Consider the following 21,888-nt stretch of genomic DNA (forward strand, 5'->3'; position numbering starts at 1 on the left):
CTGTGTAGGGCCCTGCCAAACTCCCTGTGTTAGCATAGGGTTAAAATGTTTCAAAAATCATGGGAATTACCAAGGATTCAGGGGATGGGAAGAAAGGTTGGTCTGGTAGGCCTGGGCAAGGGAACTCGGCCTTTGGAATGAATTAGGTCAGGTGAATCTGCACCTACGTAATCATCATATGATACGATTGTTAAATGTAATGATTGTTTGGTAGTTGAATGTAATTATTGCTTAATTGTAATAAAAATCTTGGGAAACGATATTTGGGGGACCTGATGAAAACTGCAAGAATTGATACTTGGATAAGATCAACGTAGATATGATACCAATACAGGTTTAATAATTAATATACAGCTATATAATGAAAAGGGTATAAAAACACGTCCATCTCAAATTCACGTTGGAGTCAGATTTGGGTTTATACCCCGGCTCCCCAAGCTCTTCAATGAAACCACCTGCATATAATCATCCTGTGATTATGCGTTTCCACGCTAACATTTTGGCGACCCAGATGGGACCTTGTGAGCGCTGCTGAGGACCCCGCGACCCGATCACGCCCCAGCCGGCACCGAGGGATTCTCGGGAAGCCCGTCGGCACCGGGACCCCCCGCCGCTCACAACGTCCCCTGGAGAAAGGTAAGGTGCTTTTACTCTGGCCTGGTTGCCTGCCAGTTAGGCGCAGCGAAAGGCGCGTGTGGTTGGGCTGAGGAATTCCTGGTATTGCCGCGGTGCCGTCCGTCAGTCAATCGCGAAAGCGTTGCAGGTTCAGCATCAGTGGTTTATTGTAGCTGTAACACGGAGAAGATTAAACGGATTTTGGGCGGCAGTGCCCCCACACCACACACTTCTCCTTTGGGCTGCTCATTAGCACATTGGAAGGAAGGTAATTTTGGGCAAGAGTTACATAAGGTTGATTGATTATTATAACACTTGGTGGCCGAAATATGTCTTGCAGCATGGGAAAATGTGTCCGGAAAACTTGTCTTTGCCATCTGATGTGATTTCACAGTTATCGATCTTTTGTAAACAGGAGGGCAGATTGGACAAAGTTCCCTACGTTGATTCATTTTTCTATTTGCAGGAAACACCAGAGTGGCTGGTTGAGTGTGGGTTAATGATTGTTAAAGTACCTGAAAACAATAATTGCATGGGTTGTGTCCAAGGGAAGCGTTGTATAGAACACCTGGCATTGGATGAAAAGTTTATATCGGATCGATGATATGGATGGTGAATTGCTGGTAGCCCCCATGGGATCAAGGGAATCTGACCCTACCTCACCTGGCCCAATTTCACCTGACCCACTTACACACCCCCTGCCAAAGGATACCCTCCTCCCTCACCTACTGGTGCTCAGGGATACCCTCCTCTCCCACCAACGCCTCTTTCGCCTGCTCCTGTCTTCCTGTACCCTCCTCTGCCGTCTTCACCTGCCCCTCCTTCCCCAGAAAATGACTAAGATGGAACCGTGATACAGAGATGTGGGGAGGGTGCCACAGGAGCAGATAGTATTGGGAGGCCAAAACAAAAGTATAACCAGCCGAGTGTCTTCCCAGCATGGATTCCAGGGAATGTGGGTCACCAAGGCTCTGCCCAACGTGGGTCCTCACAGGGCTTCCCTTACTGGTGCCTCCGTTGGTGTATGGTCAACGCTGATCTGCAGGAGAAGCTTTTCCCACATTCAGTACACACATAGGGCCTCTCCCCGGTGTGGATGCGCCGGTGGATGATGAGGTTGGAGTTTTTCCTGAAGACCTTCCCGCAATCAGGACACTCGTAGGGTCTCTCATCCGTGTGTGTCTGGTAGTGCTGCATGAGCAGGGAGCGGGAGTAAAACCTCTTCCCACACTCTGAGCACTCGTAGGGCTTCTCTCCAGTGTGGATACTTTGGTGACGGATTAGGTTGGAACGTTGCCTGAAGTCCTTCCCACAATCCTCACACTTGTAGGGCCTTTTCCCAGTGTGGATGCGCCGGTGTCTCATGAGTGTGGAGTTTTTCCTGAAGCCCTTCCCACAGTCAGGACACTCGTAGGGTCTCTCATCCGTGTGTGTCTGGTAGTGCTGCATGAGCTGGGAGCTGCAGTAAAACCTCTTCCCACACTCTGAGCACTCGTAGGGCCTCTCCCCAGTGTGGATCCTTTGGTGACGGATTAGGTTGGAACGTTGCCTGAAGTCCTTCCCACACTCCTCACACTTGTAGGGCCGGTCCCCAGTGTGGATCCTCCAGTGGAGGATCAGTGAGGAGCTGTTGCTGAAGCTCTTCCCACACACCTCACACTCATAGGGCTTCTCCCCGGTGTGGATGCGCCGGTGAATAACAAGCCTAGAGTTATCCCTGAAGCCCTTCCCGCAGTCAGGACACTTGTAGGGCCTCTCAGCCGTGTGTGTCTGGTAGTGCTGCATGAGCTGGGAGTTGACGGGAAACTTCTTCCCACACTCTGAGCACTCGTAGGGCATCTCCCCAGTGTGGATAAATTGGTGACGGATCAGGGTGCTATGTTGCCTGAAATCCTTCCCACAATCCCCACATTTGTAGGGCCTCTCCCCAGTGTGGATCTTCTGGTGGCGGATCAATTGGCTGCTCAGCCGGAAACTCTTCCCACACTCCTCACACTTGTAGGGCGTCTCCCCAGTGTGGATCCTCCGGTGGTACATCAGCCTGCAGCTGTCGCTGAAGCCTTTCCCACACTCGAGACACTCGTAGGGCCTCTCCCCAGTGTGGATGCGCCGGTGTCTCATGAGTGTGGAGTTTTTCCTGAAGCCCTTCCCACAGTCAGGACACTCGTAGGGTCTCTCATCCGTGTGTGTCTGGTAGTGCTGCATGAGCTGGGAGTTGACGGGAAACCTCATCCCACACTCTGAGCACTCGTAGGGCTTCTCCCCAGTGTGGATCCTTTGGTGACAGATTAGGCTGGAACGTTGCCTGAAGTCCTTCCCACAATCCCCACATTTGTAGGGCCTCTCCCCAGTGTGGATGCTTTGGTGACGGATCAGGTTGCAACGGCGTCTGAAGCCCTTCCCACAATCCCCACATATGTAGGGCCTCTCCCCAGTGTGGATCCTTTGGTGCTGGACCAGCTTGGAACGTTCCCTAAAGCCCTTCCCACAATCCTCACATATGCAGGCCCTCTCCCCAGTGTGGATGCGCCGGTGTCTCATGAGTGTGGAGTTTTTCCTGAAGCCCTTCCCACAGTCAGGACACTCGTAGGGTCTCTCATCCGTGTGTGTCTGGTAGTGCTGCATGAGCTGGGAGTTGACGGGAAACCTCATCCCACACTCTGAGCACTCGTAGGGCTTCTCCCCAGTGTGGATCCTTTGGTGACAGATTAGGCTGGAACGTTGCCTGAAGTCCTTCCCACAATCCCCACATTTGTAGGGCCTCTCCCCAGTGTGGATGCTTTGGTGACGGATCAGGTCGGAACGGCGTCTGAAGCCCTTCCCACAATCCCCACACTTGTAGGGCCGTTCCCCGGTGTGGATCCTCTGGTGACAGATAAGTCTGCTCCTCCATCTGAAGCTCATCCCGCACTCCTCACACTTGTGGAGCTTCTCCCCATCATGAAGCTGCTCATGAACCACCAGGTCCGAGCTCCGGCTCCATCTCCGACCCCCTGCCCGGCCCAGGCTGGGTCTTTCCTCCTCAGATCCCCGTGATCTGCGTTTGCAGCCCCTCCTCATGCGGGATCTCCGCGGCTCTTCCTCCCCGCTGGATTCCTGCGACGTGGAGCCGCTCCAAACGACCTCTTCCTCGAGGTTCTGCCGCGGGGATTTGTCCTCCATGGTCTCTGTCCTCAGCTCCTTGTCTGGGGCAGGAAGGACAAGGAGAGGATGGGATTTGCCTCCGTGCCAGAGGGAAGGGGAAGGAGAACCCCCCAGCGCGACCCCGGCACGACGGCGCCGGCAGCGGGGTTGTCCTGCAGCTGGGGGCCCTGCTGGGCTGGGAGATGGAGCAGGACAGAGGGTTAAAAGGGGCAGTGAATTCCTCCTCACCTGCCTGGTTATCCTGGGGCAGCTTCCTCTTCCTCAGAGCCTCCTCCTCCTCCAACGGGCCAAGGTTTGGGAATGGGAAATCCTGCTTTGGGCTAAAACAAGGGATGAGCATGTTGTGTTGCGGGTTCTGCCTGCCCAAGTCCATCTCTAGAAGTCCCCGGGCACTGGCGCCCATAAAAACCTCCCAAACAGCCAACATTCAGGCCTGGAAATGCCTCCCACCAGCTCCTGGGAATGGTCCCTCTCCTCTGGTGTTCAGGGGTTCCCCCCTGTCCCAGCTCTGGGGCTCACGCTTGTATTGGGGGTCCCCCATCTCCTCGGTCCCTGCACTCCCCAGGCTGCTGGGAGTCCCAGGAATCCACAAAGCTCTCCCCTCTTCCATCTCCCTATTTAGGGATGCTGGGGGTTTTTGGGTCCCACGGTCCCTTCTCCCCCTTATTCTCTGTCTGGGGCGCAGGGGATTCATGGACTCCCCCCTGCCCCTCTCCAGGCTCTTGAGGGTCCCACGAATCTCGGCGCTCCCCCCTCTCTGGGCTCCCCACTTTGGGATCCTGGGGCACACAGGGCTCTGCTCCTCCAGGCTGCCTCTGCCGGCAGCTGCCACCAGGACCCCCCAATGTCCCCCAAGGGGCATTTTCGGCTCAGCTTTGGAGTTCTGCATTCTCCAAACGAACCCACTCCCCCCAAAAAATAAATAAACAAACCATGCAGAGAGGCACTGGGACTATTCTAGGGGCAACTGGGATGCAACTGGGGGCAAGTGAGCCACGCTGAGGTAACTGGCAGTGCCTGGGAATGACTAGGAGATTGTTCAGGGCTACTGGGATATACTGGGAGTATCTGAGACCACAGGGGTGCTGACTGGGACCTAGCTAGGAGCAACTGGGAATGTGCTGGGGGAAAACTGGGAGCATGCTGGGGCAACCGGGGGCAAGTGTGAGCGACTGGGGCCCTGGAGGCAGAGACTGGCATCATACTGGAGTCGCACTGGGATCGTACTGGGAGTGACTGGAACTATGGTATGGGCAGCTGGGGGAGCTGGAAACGCACTGGAGCAAAGTGGGAGGAACTGGGAGCAACGGGGACCGTGCTGGGGGCAAATTGCATGAAATCAGGCCATGACTTGGGAGTGACTGGGCTCCTAGTGGGAGTGCCGAGGAAACTGGAACCACACGCGGGGAGCAAGCGGGCTCATACTGGGAGCAGCCGCTTCCGTCCCAAGGACCCCCGATCCCCTTTCCCGGCCATCCCGCCCCTCCAGCCCCAGCACCCCCCGCCGGGATCCCGGGAATCCCAGGGGTCCCCCCCTCTCGGGGTCCCCGCTCTGCCCTTCTGGGGCTCTCCTCTCTCCGGGCTCCCGCTCCAGGAAGCCGCGGCTCTCCCGGGGCTCCCCAAAACCGCTGTCCCCCGCCGATCCCGCCGGTCCCGCGCGGTCCCCACGTGGCCCCGGCAGAGCTCGCAGGGCCCGGCCCGGGAAGCCCAATCCCCACCGCGGGGGGACCCGCATCCACCCGCCCCCCGCCGGGGCCCTGCCGCCAGCCACCGGGACCCCCAAAAACACCTCCCGGGGACCCCCCGATCGATGTCCCCCCGAGGGGCACCTGCGGCTCCGGAGCCCAGAGAGATCCAAACATCCCCCCCAGGGAACCCCAAACCCAGGGACCCCCCCCCCCCCGGGATATTTGGGACGAGCTCCCCCTCCCCGGGCACCTGCGGGATGGGGGGCGATGGTCCCGGGGAGGCTGCGAGTTCAGGGAGCTCCGGAGCCGCGCGCTTGATTCGCTCCTTCTCTGCTCCTGCTTCCTGCTGCCGCTCCGCCTCTTCCTCCCTCCTCCTCCTCCTCCCCCTCCTCATTCCCAGTTCCGAAACCGAACTGGGAGGGGATGGGTCAAGGAAAGGGCGGGAACCGTGAGGGCAAAGGGGCGGGGTCAAGGCAAGGGCGGGAACTGTGAGGGCAAAGGGGCGGGGTCAAGGAAAGGGCGGGAACTGTGAGGGGAAAGGGGCGGGGTCAAGGAAAGGGCGGGAACTGTGAGGGCAAAGGGGCGGGGTCAAGGAAAGGGCGGGAACTGTGAGGGCAAAGGGGCGGGGTCAAGGAAAGGGCGGGAACTGTGAGGGGAAAGGGGCGGGGCCAAGGGGCCCTCTGGTTCTAAAAGGGCCTGGTTTGCCCTAAGATCTTCAGAAAAGGGCCTCAAATGCAGCCTAGATCCACCAGGGTTGGCAGAAAATCAGCCAAAGGCCCCTGAAATCCATACAAAGCGGTGTAAAATCACCCAAATGGGGCTCATGTTCTCCAAAAGTGAGCAGCAGTCCAGCCTAAATCTGCCCGATTGATCCTAGAATCACCAAAATGGGACGAAAATCTGAGGGACCGTAGACCGCGAGCGGCACCAGAACCGGCAGCAGCACCAAGAATGAGACCGAAATCAGAATGGAGCCCGAGACCAAGAGTGGGAACAGAACCGACACCAGAACTGAGACCATCAACGCTCCAGAAGCGGAACTAGGCCTGGGACTGAGAAGGAGACCGAGAGCGAAACCGGCCCCAGAGCTGGCCCTGGGACCAAGACTGAGACCAACACCGACACTAGAACCTGCACCGGGAGTGCTCCAGCACTGTCCTGGGACCGACACTGGCACCGGCACTGGCAGGACTCCAGGGCTGACACTGGGAGCGGCGCCGGAACCAGCACCAAGACTGGCACCGGCGCCAGAACCGAGACTGAGATTGGCCCTGGGAGAACTCTGGGACCAGCACCGGTACTGCTACCAGCACTGGGATTGGGTCCGCTCCAAAACCAAGAGCGACATTTGAGACCGAGACTGGCACCGCTATAGGACCCAGGCTGAGACCAACACTGTGGAAGCTGACACAGAGAGAGCTGTGGATTTAATCAGCATTTGCAGTTTGATAACCAAGATGCCTTGGCAAGAACAACCAGAGACCCCAGACCCCACAAATGCCCTACAGAGACCCCAGTCCCCCCCAAATCCCCCATAGAGAACCCAGACCTCCCCAAGATCCACTTTAGAGTCCCCAGACCCACAAAATCCCCCACAGAAACCCCAGACCCCCCCAAATCCCCCATAGAGACCCCAGACCCCCCAAATCCCCCATAGAGATCCCAGACCCCCCAAATCCTCCGTAGAGACCCCAGACCCCCCAAATCCCCCATAGAGACCCCAGACTCCCCCCAAAATCCACTTTAGAGACCCCAGACCCCCCAAATCCCCCACAGAGACCCCATACCCCACAAAATCCCATGAACAGACCGCAGACCCCCCCAAATCCCCTATTAATCCTCCAGAGTTCCCCAAATCCCCTACAGAAACCCCAGACCCCCAAATCACCCATAGAGACCCCAGACCCCCCAAGATCCACTTTAGAGTCCCCAGACCCTGAAAATCCCCCATAGAGACCCCAGACCCCCACCCCAAATCACCCACAGACACCCCAGACCCCCAAAATCCCATAGAGACCCCAGATCCCTAAATCCCCCATAGAGACCCCAGACCCCCCCAAATCTCCCATAGAGACCCCAGACCCCCCAAAATCCCCTACAGACCCCCCAGACCCACACAAAAATCCACTTTAGAGACGCCAGACCCCCCTAAATCCCCCATAGAGACCCCAGACCCCCCCCAAATCACCTACAGACACCCCAGACCCCCAAAATCCCATAGAGACCCCAGATCCCCAAAATACCCCATACAGACCCCAGACCCCCCAAAATCCCCTACAGAGCCCCCAGACCCCCCAAATCCCCCAGAGACACCCCCAGACCTCCCCAAACCCCTACAGAGACGCAAGACCCCACAAATCCCCTAAAGATCCCCCATAGACCCCCGGAACCCCCAAATTCCCTATAGCCCCCCCACAAATCTCAAATACACATCTCCGGAAATCCCCTACAGACCCCCCCCAAATCCCCTACAGACACCCCTAGAAATTCCCTAATCCCCTAACGAACTCCCCAAATTCCCTATAGAGAGCCCTCTATAGACACACCCCAGAAAACGAAACCTCCCAAATCCCTACAAACCCCCCAAACCCCTACAAATCCCCTATAAATCCCCTAAAGATGCCCAAGCCCCACCGTAGGTCTCGGACATGCTGCAACCGGCCCGGGAGACCGGGACAAAAGATGGCGGCGCCCGCTGAGGAAACTTCCGGCGTCCTGAGCATGCGCAGGGGAAAGCGCCAATAGATGGGCGGGACATGGATGGGAAAAAGGGAAAAAGCCAATGAAAAGTCCGGATGAAGGAAATGGGCGGGGCCCGGGAAAAGGCGGGAATTCTGAGGCGAAAGGGGCGGGGCCAAAGGGAACTGCGCTCCTAAAAGGGCCTGGTTTGGTTTAAAATCAGCAGAAAAGGGCATCAAGGGCATCCAGAATCCACCAGGGTTGACATAAAATCACCCGAAAGATACGCAGGACGATAGAGACTGGGATGGTGCAAAATGGGATCACATGGACTGGGATTGCACAGACTGGGACCAGATGGATCAGGGCCATCCCGACTGGGATTGCAGAAACTGGGATGGCATGGACTGGGACCGTATGGACCGGGACCGTATGGACCGGGATGGCTGCATCGGGACGATGCGAACCGAGGCGGTTCTGCCCCACCCAGGGGTCCCTCCCGTCCTGCCCTGTCCTGTGTAGGGCCCTGCCAAACTCCCTGTGTTAGCATAGGGTTAAAATGTTTCAAAAATCATGGGAATTACCAAGGATTCAGGGGATGGGAAGAAAGGTTGGTCTGGTAGGCCTGGGCAAGGGAACTCGGCCTTTGGAATGAATTAGGTCAGGTGAATCTGCACCTACGTAATCATCATATGATACGATTGTTAAATGTAATGATTGTTTGGTAGTTGAATGTAATTATTGCTTAATTGTAATAAAAATCTTGGGAAACGATATTTGGGGGACCTGATGAAAACTGCAAGAATTGATACTTGGATAAGATCAACGTAGATATGATACCAATACAAGTTTAATAATTAATATACAGCTATATCATGAAAAGGGTATAAAAACACGTCCATCTCAAATTCACGTTGGAGTCAGATTTGGGTTTATACCCCGGCTCCCCAAGCTCTTCAATGAAACCACCTGCATATAATCATCCTGTGATTATGCGTTTCCACGCTAACATTTTGGCGACCCAGATGGGACCTTGTGAGCGCTGCTGAGGACCCCGCGACCCGATCACGCCCCAGCCGGCACCGAGGGATTCTCGGGAAGCCCGTCGGCACCGGGACCCCCCGCCGCTCACAACGTCCCCTGGAGAAAGGTAAGGTGCTTTTACTCTGGCCTGGTTGCCTGCCAGTTAGGCGCAGCGAAAGGCGCGTGTGGTTGGGCTGAGGAATTCCTGGTATTGCCGCGGTGCCGTCCGTCAGTCAATCGCGAAAGCGTTGCAGGTTCAGCATCAGTGGTTTATTGTAGCTGTAACACGGAGAAGATTAAACGGATTTTGGGCGGCAGTGCCCCCACACCACACACTTCTCCTTTGGGCTGCTCATTAGCACATTGGAAGGAAGGTAATTTTGGGCAAGAGTTACATAAGGTTGATTGATTATTATAACACTTGGTGGCCGAAATATGTCTTGCAGCATGGGAAAATGTGTCCGGAAAACTTGTCTTTGCCATCTGATGTGATTTCACAGTTATCGATCTTTTGTAAACAGGAGGGCAGATTGGACAAAGTTCCCTACGTTGATTCATTTTTCTATTTGCAGGAAACACCAGAGTGGCTGGTTGAGTGTGGGTTAATGATTGTTAAAGTACCTGAAAACAATAATTGCATGGGTTGTGTCCAAGGGAAGCGTTGTATAGAACACCTGGCATTGGATGAAAAGTTTATATCGGATCGATGATATGGATGGTGAATTGCTGGTAGCCCCCATGGGATCAAGGGAATCTGACCCTACCTCACCTGGCCCGATTTCACCTGACCCACTTACACACCCCCTGCCAAAGGATACCCTCCTCCCTCACCTACTGGTGCTCAGGGATACCCTCCTCTCCCACCAACGCCTCTTTCGCCTGCTCCTGTCTTCCTGTACCCTCCTCTGCCGTCTTCACCTGCCCCTCCTTCCCCAGAAAATGACTAAGATGGAACCGTGATACAGAGATGTGGGGAGGGTGCCACAGGAGCAGATAGTATGGGGAGGCCAAAACAAAAGTATAACCAGCCGAGTGTCTTCCCAGCATGGATTCCAGGGAATGTGGGTCACCAAGGCTCTGCCCAACGTGGGTCCTCACAGGGCTTCCCTTACTGGTGCCTCCGTTGGTGTATGGTCAACGCTGATCTGCAGGAGAAGCTTTTCCCACATTCAGTACACACATAGGGCCTCTCCCCGGTGTGGATGCGCCGGTGGATGATGAGGTTGGAGTTTTTCCTGAAGACCTTCCCGCAATCAGGACACTCGTAGGGTCTCTCATCCGTGTGTGTCTGGTAGTGCTGCATGAGCAGGGAGCGGGAGTAAAACCTCTTCCCACACTCTGAGCACTCGTAGGGCTTCTCTCCAGTGTGGATACTTTGGTGACGGATTAGGTTGGAACGTTGCCTGAAGTCCTTCCCACAATCCTCACACTTGTAGGGCCTTTTCCCAGTGTGGATGCGCCGGTGTCTCATGAGTGTGGAGTTTTTCCTGAAGCCCTTCCCACAGTCAGGACACTCGTAGGGTCTCTCATCCGTGTGTGTCTGGTAGTGCTGCATGAGCTGGGAGCTGCAGTAAAACCTCTTCCCACACTCTGAGCACTCGTAGGGCCTCTCCCCAGTGTGGATCCTTTGGTGACGGATTAGGTTGGAACGTTGCCTGAAGTCCTTCCCACACTCCTCACACTTGTAGGGCCGGTCCCCAGTGTGGATCCTCCAGTGGAGGATCAGTGAGGAGCTGTTGCTGAAGCTCTTCCCACACACCTCACACTCATAGGGCTTCTCCCCGGTGTGGATGCGCCGGTGAATAACAAGCCTAGAGTTATCCCTGAAGCCCTTCCCGCAGTCAGGACACTTGTAGGGCCTCTCAGCCGTGTGTGTCTGGTAGTGCTGCATGAGCTGGGAGTTGACGGGAAACTTCTTCCCACACTCTGAGCACTCGTAGGGCATCTCCCCAGTGTGGATAAATTGGTGACGGATCAGGGTGCTATGTTGCCTGAAATCCTTCCCACAATCCCCACATTTGTAGGGCCTCTCCCCAGTGTGGATCTTCTGGTGGCGGATCAATTGGCTGCTCAGCCGGAAACTCTTCCCACACTCCTCACACTTGTAGGGCGTCTCCCCAGTGTGGATCCTCCGGTGGTACATCAGCCTGCAGCTGTCGCTGAAGCCTTTCCCACACTCGAGACACTCGTAGGGCCTCTCCCCAGTGTGGATGCGCCGGTGTCTCATGAGTGTGGAGTTTTTCCTGAAGCCCTTCCCACAGTCAGGACACTCGTAGGGTCTCTCATCCGTGTGTGTCTGGTAGTGCTGCATGAGCTGGGAGTTGACGGGAAACCTCATCCCACACTCTGAGCACTCGTAGGGCTTCTCCCCAGTGTGGATCCTTTGGTGACAGATTAGGCTGGAACGTTGCCTGAAGTCCTTCCCACAATCCCCACATTTGTAGGGCCTCTCCCCAGTGTGGATGCTTTGGTGACGGATCAGGTCGGAACGGCGTCTGAAGCCCTTCCCACAATCCCCACACTTGTAGGGCCGTTCCCCGGTGTGGATCCTCTGGTGACAGATAAGTCTGCTCCTCCATCTGAAGCTCATCCCGCACTCCTCACACTTGTGGAGCTTCTCCCCATCATGAAGCTGCTCATGAACCACCAGGTCCGAGCTCCGGCTCCATCTCCGACCCCCTGCCCGGCCCAGGCTGGGTCTTTCCTCCTCAGATCCCCGTGATCTGCGTTTGCAGCCCCTCCTCATGCGGGATCTCCGCGGCTCTTCCTCCCCGCTGGATTCCTGCGACGTGGAGCCGCTCCAAACGACCTCTTCCTCGAGGTTCTGCCGCGGGGATTTGTCCTCCATGGTCTCTGTCCTCAGCTCCTTGTCTGGGGCAGGAAGGACAAGGAGAGGATGGGATTTGCCTCCGTGCCAGAGGGAAGGGGAAGGAGAACCCCCCAGCGCGACCCCGGCACGACGGCGCCGGCAGCGGGGTTGTCCTGCAGCTGGGGGCCCTGCTGGGCTGGGAGATGGAGCAGGACAGAGGGTTAAAAGGGGCAGTGAATTCCTCCTCACCTGCCTGGTTATCCTGGGGCAGCTTCCTCTTCCTCAGAGCCTCCTCCTCCTCCAACGGGCCAAGGTTTGGGAATGGGAAATTCTGCTTTGGGCTAAAACAAGGGATGAGCATGTTGTGTTGCGGGTTCTGCCTGCCCAAGTCCATCTCTAGAAGTCCCCGGGCACTGGCGCCCATAAAAACCTCCCAAACAGCCAACATTCAGGCCTGGAAATGCCTCCCACCAGCTCCTGGGAATGGTCCCTCTCCTCTGGTGTTCAGGGGTTCCCCCCTGTCCCAGCTCTGGGGCTCACGCTTGTATTGGGGGTCCCCCATCTCCTCGGTCCCTGCACTCCCCAGGCTGCTGGGAGTCCCAGGAATCCACAAAGCTCTCCCCTCTTCCATCTCCCTATTTAGGGATGCTGGGGGTTTTTGGGTCCCACGGTCCCTTCTCCCCCTTATTCTCTGTCTGGGGCGCAGGGGATTCATGGACTCCCCCCTGCCCCTCTCCAGGCTCTTGAGGGTCCCACGAATCTCGGCGCTCCCCCCTCTCTGGGCTCCCCACTTTGGGATCCTGGGGCACACAGGGCTCTGCTCCTCCAGGCTGCCTCTGCCGGCAGCTGCCACCAGGACCCCCCAATGTCCCCCAAGGGGCATTTTCGGCTCAGCTTTGGAGTTCTGCATTCTCCAAACGAACCCACTCCCCCCAAAAAATAAATAAACAAACCATGCAGAGAGGCACTGGGACTATTCTAGGGGCAACTGGGATGCAACTGGGGGCAAGTGAGCCACGCTGAGGTAACTGGCAGTGCCTGGGAATGACTAGGAGATTGTTCAGGGCTACTGGGATATACTGGGAGTATCTGAGACCACAGGGGTGCTGACTGGGACCTAGCTAGGAGCAACTGGGAATGTGCTGGGGGAAAACTGGGAGCATGCTGGGGCAACCGGGGGCAAGTGTGAGCGACTGGGGCCCTGGAGGCAGAGACTGGCATCATACTGGAGTCGCACTGGGATCGTACTGGGAGTGACTGGAACTATGGTATGGGCAGCTGGGGGAGCTGGAAACGCACTGGAGCAAAGTGGGAGGAACTGGGAGCAACGGGGACCGTGCTGGGGGCAAATTGCATGAAATCAGGCCATGACTTGGGAGTGACTGGGCTCCTAGTGGGAGTGCCGAGGAAACTGGAACCACACGCGGGGAGCAAGCGGGCTCATACTGGGAGCAGCCGCTTCCGTCCCAAGGACCCCCGATCCCCTTTCCCGGCCATCCCGCCCCTCCAGCCCCAGCACCCCCCGCCGGGATCCCGGGAATCCCAGGGGTCCCCCCCTCTCGGGGTCCCCGCTCTGCCCTTCTGGGGCTCTCCTCTCTCCGGGCTCCCGCTCCAGGAAGCCGCGGCTCTCCCGGGGCTCCCCAAAACCGCTGTCCCCCGCCGATCCCGCCGGTCCCGCGCGGTCCCCACGTGGCCCCGGCAGAGCTCGCAGGGCCCGGCCCGGGAAGCCCAATCCCCACCGCGGGGGGACCCGCATCCCCCCGCCCCCCGCCGGGGCCCTGCCGCCAGCCACCGGGACCCCCAAAAACACCTCCCGGGGACCCCCCGATCGATGTCCCCCCGAGGGGCACCTGCGGCTCCGGAGCCCAGAGAGATCCAAACATCCCCCCCAGGGAACCCCAAACCCAGGGACCCCCCCCCCCCCCCGGGATATTTGGGACGAGCTCCCCCTCCCCGGGCACCTGCGGGATGGGGGGCGATGGTCCCGGGGAGGCTGCGAGTTCAGGGAGCTCCGGAGCCGCGCGCTTGATTCGCTCCTTCTCTGCTCCTGCTTCCTGCTGCCGCTCCGCCTCTTCCTCCCTCCTCCTCCTCCTCCCCCTCCTCATTCCCAGTTCCGAAACCGAACTGGGAGGGGATGGGTCAAGGAAAGGGCGGGAACCGTGAGGGCAAAGGGGCGGGGTCAAGGCAAGGGCGGGAACTGTGAGGGCAAAGGGGCGGGGTCAAGGAAAGGGCGGGAACTGTGAGGGGAAAGGGGCGGGGTCAAGGAAAGGGCGGGAACTGTGAGGGCAAAGGGGCGGGGTCAAGGAAAGGGCGGGAACTGTGAGGGCAAAGGGGCGGGGTCAAGGAAAGGGCGGGAACTGTGAGGGGAAAGGGGCGGGGCCAAGGGGCCCTCTGGTTCTAAAAGGGCCTGGTTTGCCCTAAGATCTTCAGAAAAGGGCCTCAAATGCAGCCTAGATCCACCAGGGTTGGCAGAAAATCAGCCAAAGGCCCCTGAAATCCATACAAAGCGGTGTAAAATCACCCAAATGGGGCTCATGTTCTCCAAAAGTGAGCAGCAGTCCAGCCTAAATCCGCCCAGTTGATCCTAGAATCACCAAAATGGGACGAAAATCTGAGGGACCGTAGACCGCGAGCGGCACCAGAACCGGCAGCAGCACCAAGAATGAGACCGAAATCAGAATGGAGCCCGAGACCAAGAGTGGGAACAGAACCGACACCAGAACTGAGACCATCAACGCTCCAGAAGCGGAACTAGGCCTGGGACTGAGAAGGAGACCGAGAGCGAAACCGGCCCCAGAGCTGGCCCTGGGACCAAGACTGAGACCAACACCGACACTAGAACCTGCACCGGGAGTGCTCCAGCACTGTCCTGGGACCGACACTGGCACCGGCACTGGCAGGACTCCAGGGCTGACACTGGGAGCGGCGCCGGAACCAGCACCAAGACTGGCACCGGCGCCAGAACCGAGACTGAGATTGGCCCTGGGAGAACTCTGGGACCAGCACCGGTACTGCTACCAGCACTGGGATTGGGTCCGCTCCAAAACCAAGAGCGACATTTGAGACCGAGACTGGCACCGCTATAGGACCCAGGCTGAGACCAACACTGTGGAAGCTGACACAGAGAGAGCTGTGGATTTAATCAGCATTTGCAGTTTGATAACCAAGATGCCTTGGCAAGAACAACCAGAGACCCCAGACCCCACAAATGCCCTACAGAGACCCCAGTCCCCCCCAAATCCCCCATAGAGAACCCAGACCTCCCCAAGATCCACTTTAGAGTCCCCAGACCCACAAAATCCCCCACAGAAACCCCAGACCCCCCCAAATCCCCCATAGAGACCCCAGACCCCCCAAATCCCCCATAGAGATCCCAGACCCCCCAAATCCTCCGTAGAGACCCCAGACCCCCCAAATCCCCCATAGAGACCCCAGACTCCCCCCAAAATCCACTTTAGAGACCCCAGACCCCCCAAATCCCCCACAGAGACCCCATACCCCACAAAATCCCATGAACAGACCGCAGACCCCCCCAAATCCCCTATTAATCCTCCAGAGTTCCCCAAATCCCCTACAGAAACCCCAGACCCCCAAATCACCCATAGAGACCCCAGACCCCCCAAGATCCACTTTAGAGTCCCCAGACCCTGAAAATCCCCCATAGAGACCCCAGACCCCCACCCCAAATCACCCACAGACACCCCAGACCCCCAAAATCCCATAGAGACCCCAGATCCCTAAATCCCCCATAGAGACCCCAGACCCCCCCAAATCTCCCATAGAGACCCCAGACCCCCCAAAATCCCCTACAGACCCCCCAGACCCACACAAAAATCCACTTTAGAGACGCCAGACCCCCCTAAATCCCCCATAGAGACCCCAGACCCCCCCCAAATCACCTACAGACACCCCAGACCCCCAAAATCCCATAGAGACCCCAGATCCCCAAAATACCCCATACAGACCCCAGACCCCCCAAAATCCCCTACAGAGCCCCCAGACCCCCCAAATCCCCCAGAGACACCCCCAGACCTCCCCAAACCCCTACAGAGACGCAAGACCCCACAAATCCCCTAAAGATCCCCCATAGACCCCCGGAACCCCCAAATTCCCTATAGCCCCCCCACAAATCTCAAATACACATCTCCGGAAATCCCCTACAGACCCCCCCCAAATCCCCTACAGACACCCCTAGAAATTCCCTAATCCCCTAACGAACTCCCCAAATTCCCTATAGAGAGCCCTCTATAGACACACCCCAGAAAACGAAACCTCCCAAATCCCTACAAACCCCCCAAACCCCTACAAATCCCCTATAAATCCCCTAAAGATGCCCAAGCCCCACCGTAGGTCTCGGACATGCTGCAACCGGCCCGGGAGACCGGGACAAAAGATGGCGGCGCCCGCTGAGGAAACTTCCGGCGTCCTGAGCATGCGCAGGGGAAAGCGCCAATAGATGGGCGGGACATGGATGGGAAAAAGGGAAAAAGCCAATGAAAAGTCCGGATGAAGGAAATGGGCGGGGCCCGGGAAAAGGCGGGAATTCTGAGGCGAAAGGGGCGGGGCCAAAGGGAACTGCGCTCCTAAAAGGGCCTGGTTTGGTTTAAAATCAGCAGAAAAGGGCATCAAGGGCATCCAGAATCCACCAGGGTTGACATAAAATCACCCGAAAGATACGCAGGACGATAGAGACTGGGATGGTGCAAAATGGGATCACATGGACTGGGATTGCACAGACTGGGACCAGATGGATCAGGGCCATCCCGACTGGGATTGCACAAACTGGGATGGCATGGACTGGGACCGTATGGACCACGATGGCTGCATCGGGACGATGCGAACCGAGGCGGTTCTGCCCCACCCAGGGGTCCCTCCCGTCCTGCTCTGTCCTGTGTAGGGCCCTGCCAAACTCCCTGTGTTAGCATAGGGTTAAAATGTTTCAAAAATCATGGGAATTACCAAGGATTCAGGGGATGGGAAGAAAGGTTGGTCTGGTAGGCCTGGGCAAGGGAACTCGGCCTTTGGAATGAATTAGGTCAGGTGAATCTGCACCTACGTAATCATCATATGATACGATTGTTAAATGTAATGATTGTTTGGTAGTTGAATGTAATTATTGCTTAATTGTAATAAAAATCTCGGGAAACGATATTTGGGGGACCTGATGAAAATTGCAAGAATTGATACTTGGATAAGATCAACGTAGATATGATACCAATACAGGTTTAATAATTAATATACAGCTATATCATGAAAAGGGTATAAAAACACGTCCATCTCGAATCCACGTTGGAGTCAGATTTGGGTTTATACCCCGGCTCCCCAAGCTCTTCAATGAAACCACCTGCATATAATCATCCTGTGATTATGCGTTTCCACGCTAACATTTTGGCGACCCAGATGGGACCTTGTGAGCGCTGCTGAGGACCCCGCGACCCGATCACGCCCCAGCCGGCACCGAGGGATTCTCGGGAAGCCCGTCGGCACCGGGACCCCCCGCCGCTCACAACGTCCCCTGGAGAAAGGTAAGGTGCTTTTACTCTGGCCTGGTTGCCTGCCAGTTAGGCGCAGCGAAAGGCGCGTGTGGTTGGGCTGAGGAATTCCTGGTATTGCCGCGGTGCCGTCCGTCAGTCAATCGCGAAAGCGTTGCAGGTTCGGCATCAGTGGTTTATTGTAGCTGTAACACGGAGAAGATTAAACGGATTTTGGGCGGCAGTGCCCCCACACCACACACTTCTCCTTTGGGCTGCTCATTAGCACATTGGAAGGAAGGTAATTTTGGGCAAGAGTTACATAAGGTTGATTGATTATTATAACACTTGGTGGCCGAAATATGTCTTGCAGCATGGGAAAATGTGTCCGGAAAACTTGTCTTTGCCATCTGATGTGATTTCACAGTTACTGATCTTTTGTAAACAGGAGGGCAGATTGGACAAAGTTCCCTACGTTGATTCATTTTTCTATTTGCAGGAAACACCAGAGTGGCTGGTTGAGTGTGGGTTAATGATTGTTAAAGTACCTGAAAACAATAATTGCATGGGTTGTGTCCAAGGGAAGCGTTGTATAGAACACCTGGCATTGGATGAAAAGTTTATATCGGATCGATGATATGGATGGTGAATTGCTGGTAGCCCCCATGGGATCAAGGGAATCTGACCCTACCTCACCTGGCCCGATTTCACCTGACCCACTTACACACCCCCTGCCAAAGGATACCCTCCTCCCTCACCTACTGGTGCTCAGGGATACCCTCCTCTCCCACCAACGCCTCTTTCGCCTGCTCCTGTCTTCCTGTACCCTCCTCTGCCGTCTTCACCTGCCCCTCCTTCCCCAGAAAATGACTAAGATGGAACCGTGATACAGAGATGTGGGGAGGGTGCCACAGGAGCAGATAGTATGGGGAGGCCAAAACAAAAGTATAACCAGCCGAGTGTCTTCCCAGCATGGATTCCAGGGAATGTGGGTCACCAAGGCTCTGCCCAACGTGGGTCCTCACAGGGCTTCCCTTACTGGTGCCTCCGTTGGTGTATGGTCAACGCTGATCTGCAGGAGAAGCTTTTCCCACATTCAGTACACACATAGGGCCTCTCCCCGGTGTGGATGCGCCGGTGGATGATGAGGTTGGAGTTTTTCCTGAAGACCTTCCCGCAATCAGGACACTCGTAGGGTCTCTCATCCGTGTGTGTCTGGTAGTGCTGCATGAGCAGGGAGCGGGAGTAAAACCTCTTCCCACACTCTGAGCACTCGTAGGGCTTCTCTCCAGTGTGGATACTTTGGTGACGGATTAGGTTGGAACGTTGCCTGAAGTCCTTCCCACAATCCTCACACTTGTAGGGCCTTTTCCCAGTGTGGATGCGCCGGTGTCTCATGAGTGTGGAGTTTTTCCTGAAGCCCTTCCCACAGTCAGGACACTCGTAGGGTCTCTCATCCGTGTGTGTCTGGTAGTGCTGCATGAGCTGGGAGCTGCAGTAAAACCTCTTCCCACACTCTGAGCACTCGTAGGGCCTCTCCCCAGTGTGGATCCTTTGGTGACGGATTAGGTTGGAACGTTGCCTGAAGTCCTTCCCACACTCCTCACACTTGTAGGGCCGGTCCCCAGTGTGGATCCTCCAGTGGAGGATCAGTGAGGAGCTGTTGCTGAAGCTCTTCCCACACACCTCACACTCATAGGGCTTCTCCCCGGTGTGGATGCGCCGGTGAATAACAAGCCTAGAGTTATCCCTGAAGCCCTTCCCGCAGTCAGGACACTTGTAGGGCCTCTCAGCCGTGTGTGTCTGGTAGTGCTGCATGAGCTGGGAGTTGACGGGAAACTTCTTCCCACACTCTGAGCACTCGTAGGGCATCTCCCCAGTGTGGATAAATTGGTGACGGATCAGGGTGCTATGTTGCCTGAAATCCTTCCCACAATCCCCACATTTGTAGGGCCTCTCCCCAGTGTGGATCTTCTGGTGGCGGATCAATTGGCTGCTCAGCCGGAAACTCTTCCCACACTCCTCACACTTGTAGGGCGTCTCCCCAGTGTGGATCCTCCGGTGGTACATCAGCCTGCAGCTGTCGCTGAAGCCTTTCCCACACTCGAGACACTCGTAGGGCCTCTCCCCAGTGTGGATGCGCCGGTGTCTCATGAGTGTGGAGTTTTTCCTGAAGCCCTTCCCACAGTCAGGACACTCGTAGGGTCTCTCATCCGTGTGTGTCTGGTAGTGCTGCATGAGCTGGGAGTTGACGGGAAACCTCATCCCACACTCTGAGCACTCGTAGGGCTTCTCCCCAGTGTGGATCCTTTGGTGACAGATTAGGCTGGAACGTTGCCTGAAGTCCTTCCCACAATCCCCACATTTGTAGGGCCTCTCCCCAGTGTGGATGCTTTGGTGACGGATCAGGTTGCAACGGCGTCTGAAGCCCTTCCCACAATCCCCACATATGTAGGGCCTCTCCCCAGTGTGGATCCTTTGGTGCTGGACCAGCTTGGAACGTTCCCTAAAGCCCTTCCCACAATCCTCACATATGCAGGCCCTCTCCCCAGTGTGGATGCGCCGGTGTCTCATGAGTGTGGAGTTTTTCCTGAAGCCCTTCCCACAGTCAGGACACTCGTAGGGTCTCTCATCCGTGTGTGTCTGGTAGTGCTGCATGAGCTGGGAGTTGACGGGAAACCTCATCCCACACTCTGAGCACTCGTAGGGCTTCTCCCCAGTGTGGATCCTTTGGTGACAGATTAGGCTGGAACGTTGCCTGAAGTCCTTCCCACAATCCCCACATTTGTAGGGCCTCTCCCCAGTGTGGATGCTTTGGTGACGGATCAGGTCGGAACGGCGTCTGAAGCCCTTCCCACAATCCCCACACTTGTAGGGCCGTTCCCCGGTGTGGATCCTCTGGTGACAGATAAGTCTGCTCCTCCATCTGAAGCTCATCCCGCACTCCTCACACTTGTGGAGCTTCTCCCCATCATGAAGCTGCTCATGAACCACCAGGTCCGAGCTCCGGCTCCATCTCCGACCCCCTGCCCGGCCCAGGCTGGGTCTTTCCTCCTCAGATCCCCGTGATCTGCGTTTGCAGCCCCTCCTCATGCGGGATCTCCGCGGCTCTTCCTCCCCGCTGGATTCCTGCGACGTGGAGCCGCTCCAAACGACCTCTTCCTCGAGGTTCTGCCGCGGGGATTTGTCCTCCATGGTCTCTGTCCTCAGCTCCTTGTCTGGGGCAGGAAGGACAAGGAGAGGATGGGATTTGCCTCCGTGCCAGAGGGAAGGGGAAGGAGAACCCCCCAGCGCGACCCCGGCACGACGGCGCCGGCAGCGGGGTTGTCCTGCAGCTGGGGGCCCTGCTGGGCTGGGAGATGGAGCAGGACAGAGGGTTAAAAGGGGCAGTGAATTCCTCCTCACCTGCCTGGTTATCCTGGGGCAGCTTCCTCTTCCTCAGAGCCTCCTCCTCCTCCAACGGGCCAAGGTTTGGGAATGGGAAATCCTGCTTTGGGCTAAAACAAGGGATGAGCATGTTGTGTTGCGGGTTCTGCCTGCCCAAGTCCATCTCTAGAAGTCCCCGGGCACTGGCGCCCATAAAAACCTCCCAAACAGCCAACATTCAGGCCTGGAAATGCCTCCCACCAGCTCCTGGGAATGGTCCCTCTCCTCTGGTGTTCAGGGGTTCCCCCCTGTCCCAGCTCTGGGGCTCACGCTTGTATTGGGGGTCCCCCATCTCCTCGGTCCCTGCACTCCCCAGGCTGCTGGGAGTCCCAGGAATCCACAAAGCTCTCCCCTCTTCCATCTCCCTATTTAGGGATGCTGGGGGTTTTTGGGTCCCACGGTCCCTTCTCCCCCTTATTCTCTGTCTGGGGCGCAGGGGATTCATGGACTCCCCCCTGCCCCTCTCCAGGCTCTTGAGGGTCCCACGAATCTCGGCGCTCCCCCCTCTCTGGGCTCCCCACTTTGGGATCCTGGGGCACACAGGGCTCTGCTCCTCCAGGCTGCCTCTGCCGGCAGCTGCCACCAGGACCCCCCAATGTCCCCCAAGGGGCATTTTCGGCTCAGCTTTGGAGTTCTGCATTCTCCAAACGAACCCACTCCCCCCAAAAAATAAATAAACAAACCATGCAGAGAGGCACTGGGACTATTCTAGGGGCAACTGGGATGCAACTGGGGGCAAGTGAGCCACGCTGAGGTAACTGGCAGTGCCTGGGAATGACTAGGAGATTGTTCAGGGCTACTGGGATATACTGGGAGTATCTGAGACCACAGGGGTGCTGACTGGGACCTAGCTAGGAGCAACTGGGAATGTGCTGGGGGAAAACTGGGAGCATGCTGGGGCAACCGGGGGCAAGTGTGAGCGACTGGGGCCCTGGAGGCAGAGACTGGCATCATACTGGAGTCGCACTGGGATCGTACTGGGAGTGACTGGAACTATGGTATGGGCAGCTGGGGGAGCTGGAAACGCACTGGA

General features: G+C 56.8%; 1 protein-coding gene across 1 annotated transcript in view; it reads right to left on the reverse strand.

The window, feature by feature from the left end:
* LOC134056009 (uncharacterized) overlaps nt 1-21,888 on the reverse strand; it is a 262,164-nt gene that overhangs the window by 126,800 nt on the left and 113,476 nt on the right. The window contains exons 14-16 of the mRNA XM_062512488.1: nt 18,496-20,439; nt 10,289-11,716; nt 1,649-3,592 (exon numbers count right to left, since the gene is read on the reverse strand). Coding sequence (XP_062368472.1) covers nt 1,649-3,592; nt 10,289-11,716; nt 18,496-20,439 — 5,316 coding nt within the window. The remainder of the gene's footprint in view (nt 1-1,648; nt 3,593-10,288; nt 11,717-18,495; nt 20,440-21,888) is intronic.

Source organism: Cinclus cinclus, chromosome 37 (assembly GCF_963662255.1).
Source record: "Cinclus cinclus chromosome 37, bCinCin1.1, whole genome shotgun sequence".
NCBI classification, from domain to species: Eukaryota; Metazoa; Chordata; class Aves; order Passeriformes; family Cinclidae; genus Cinclus; species Cinclus cinclus.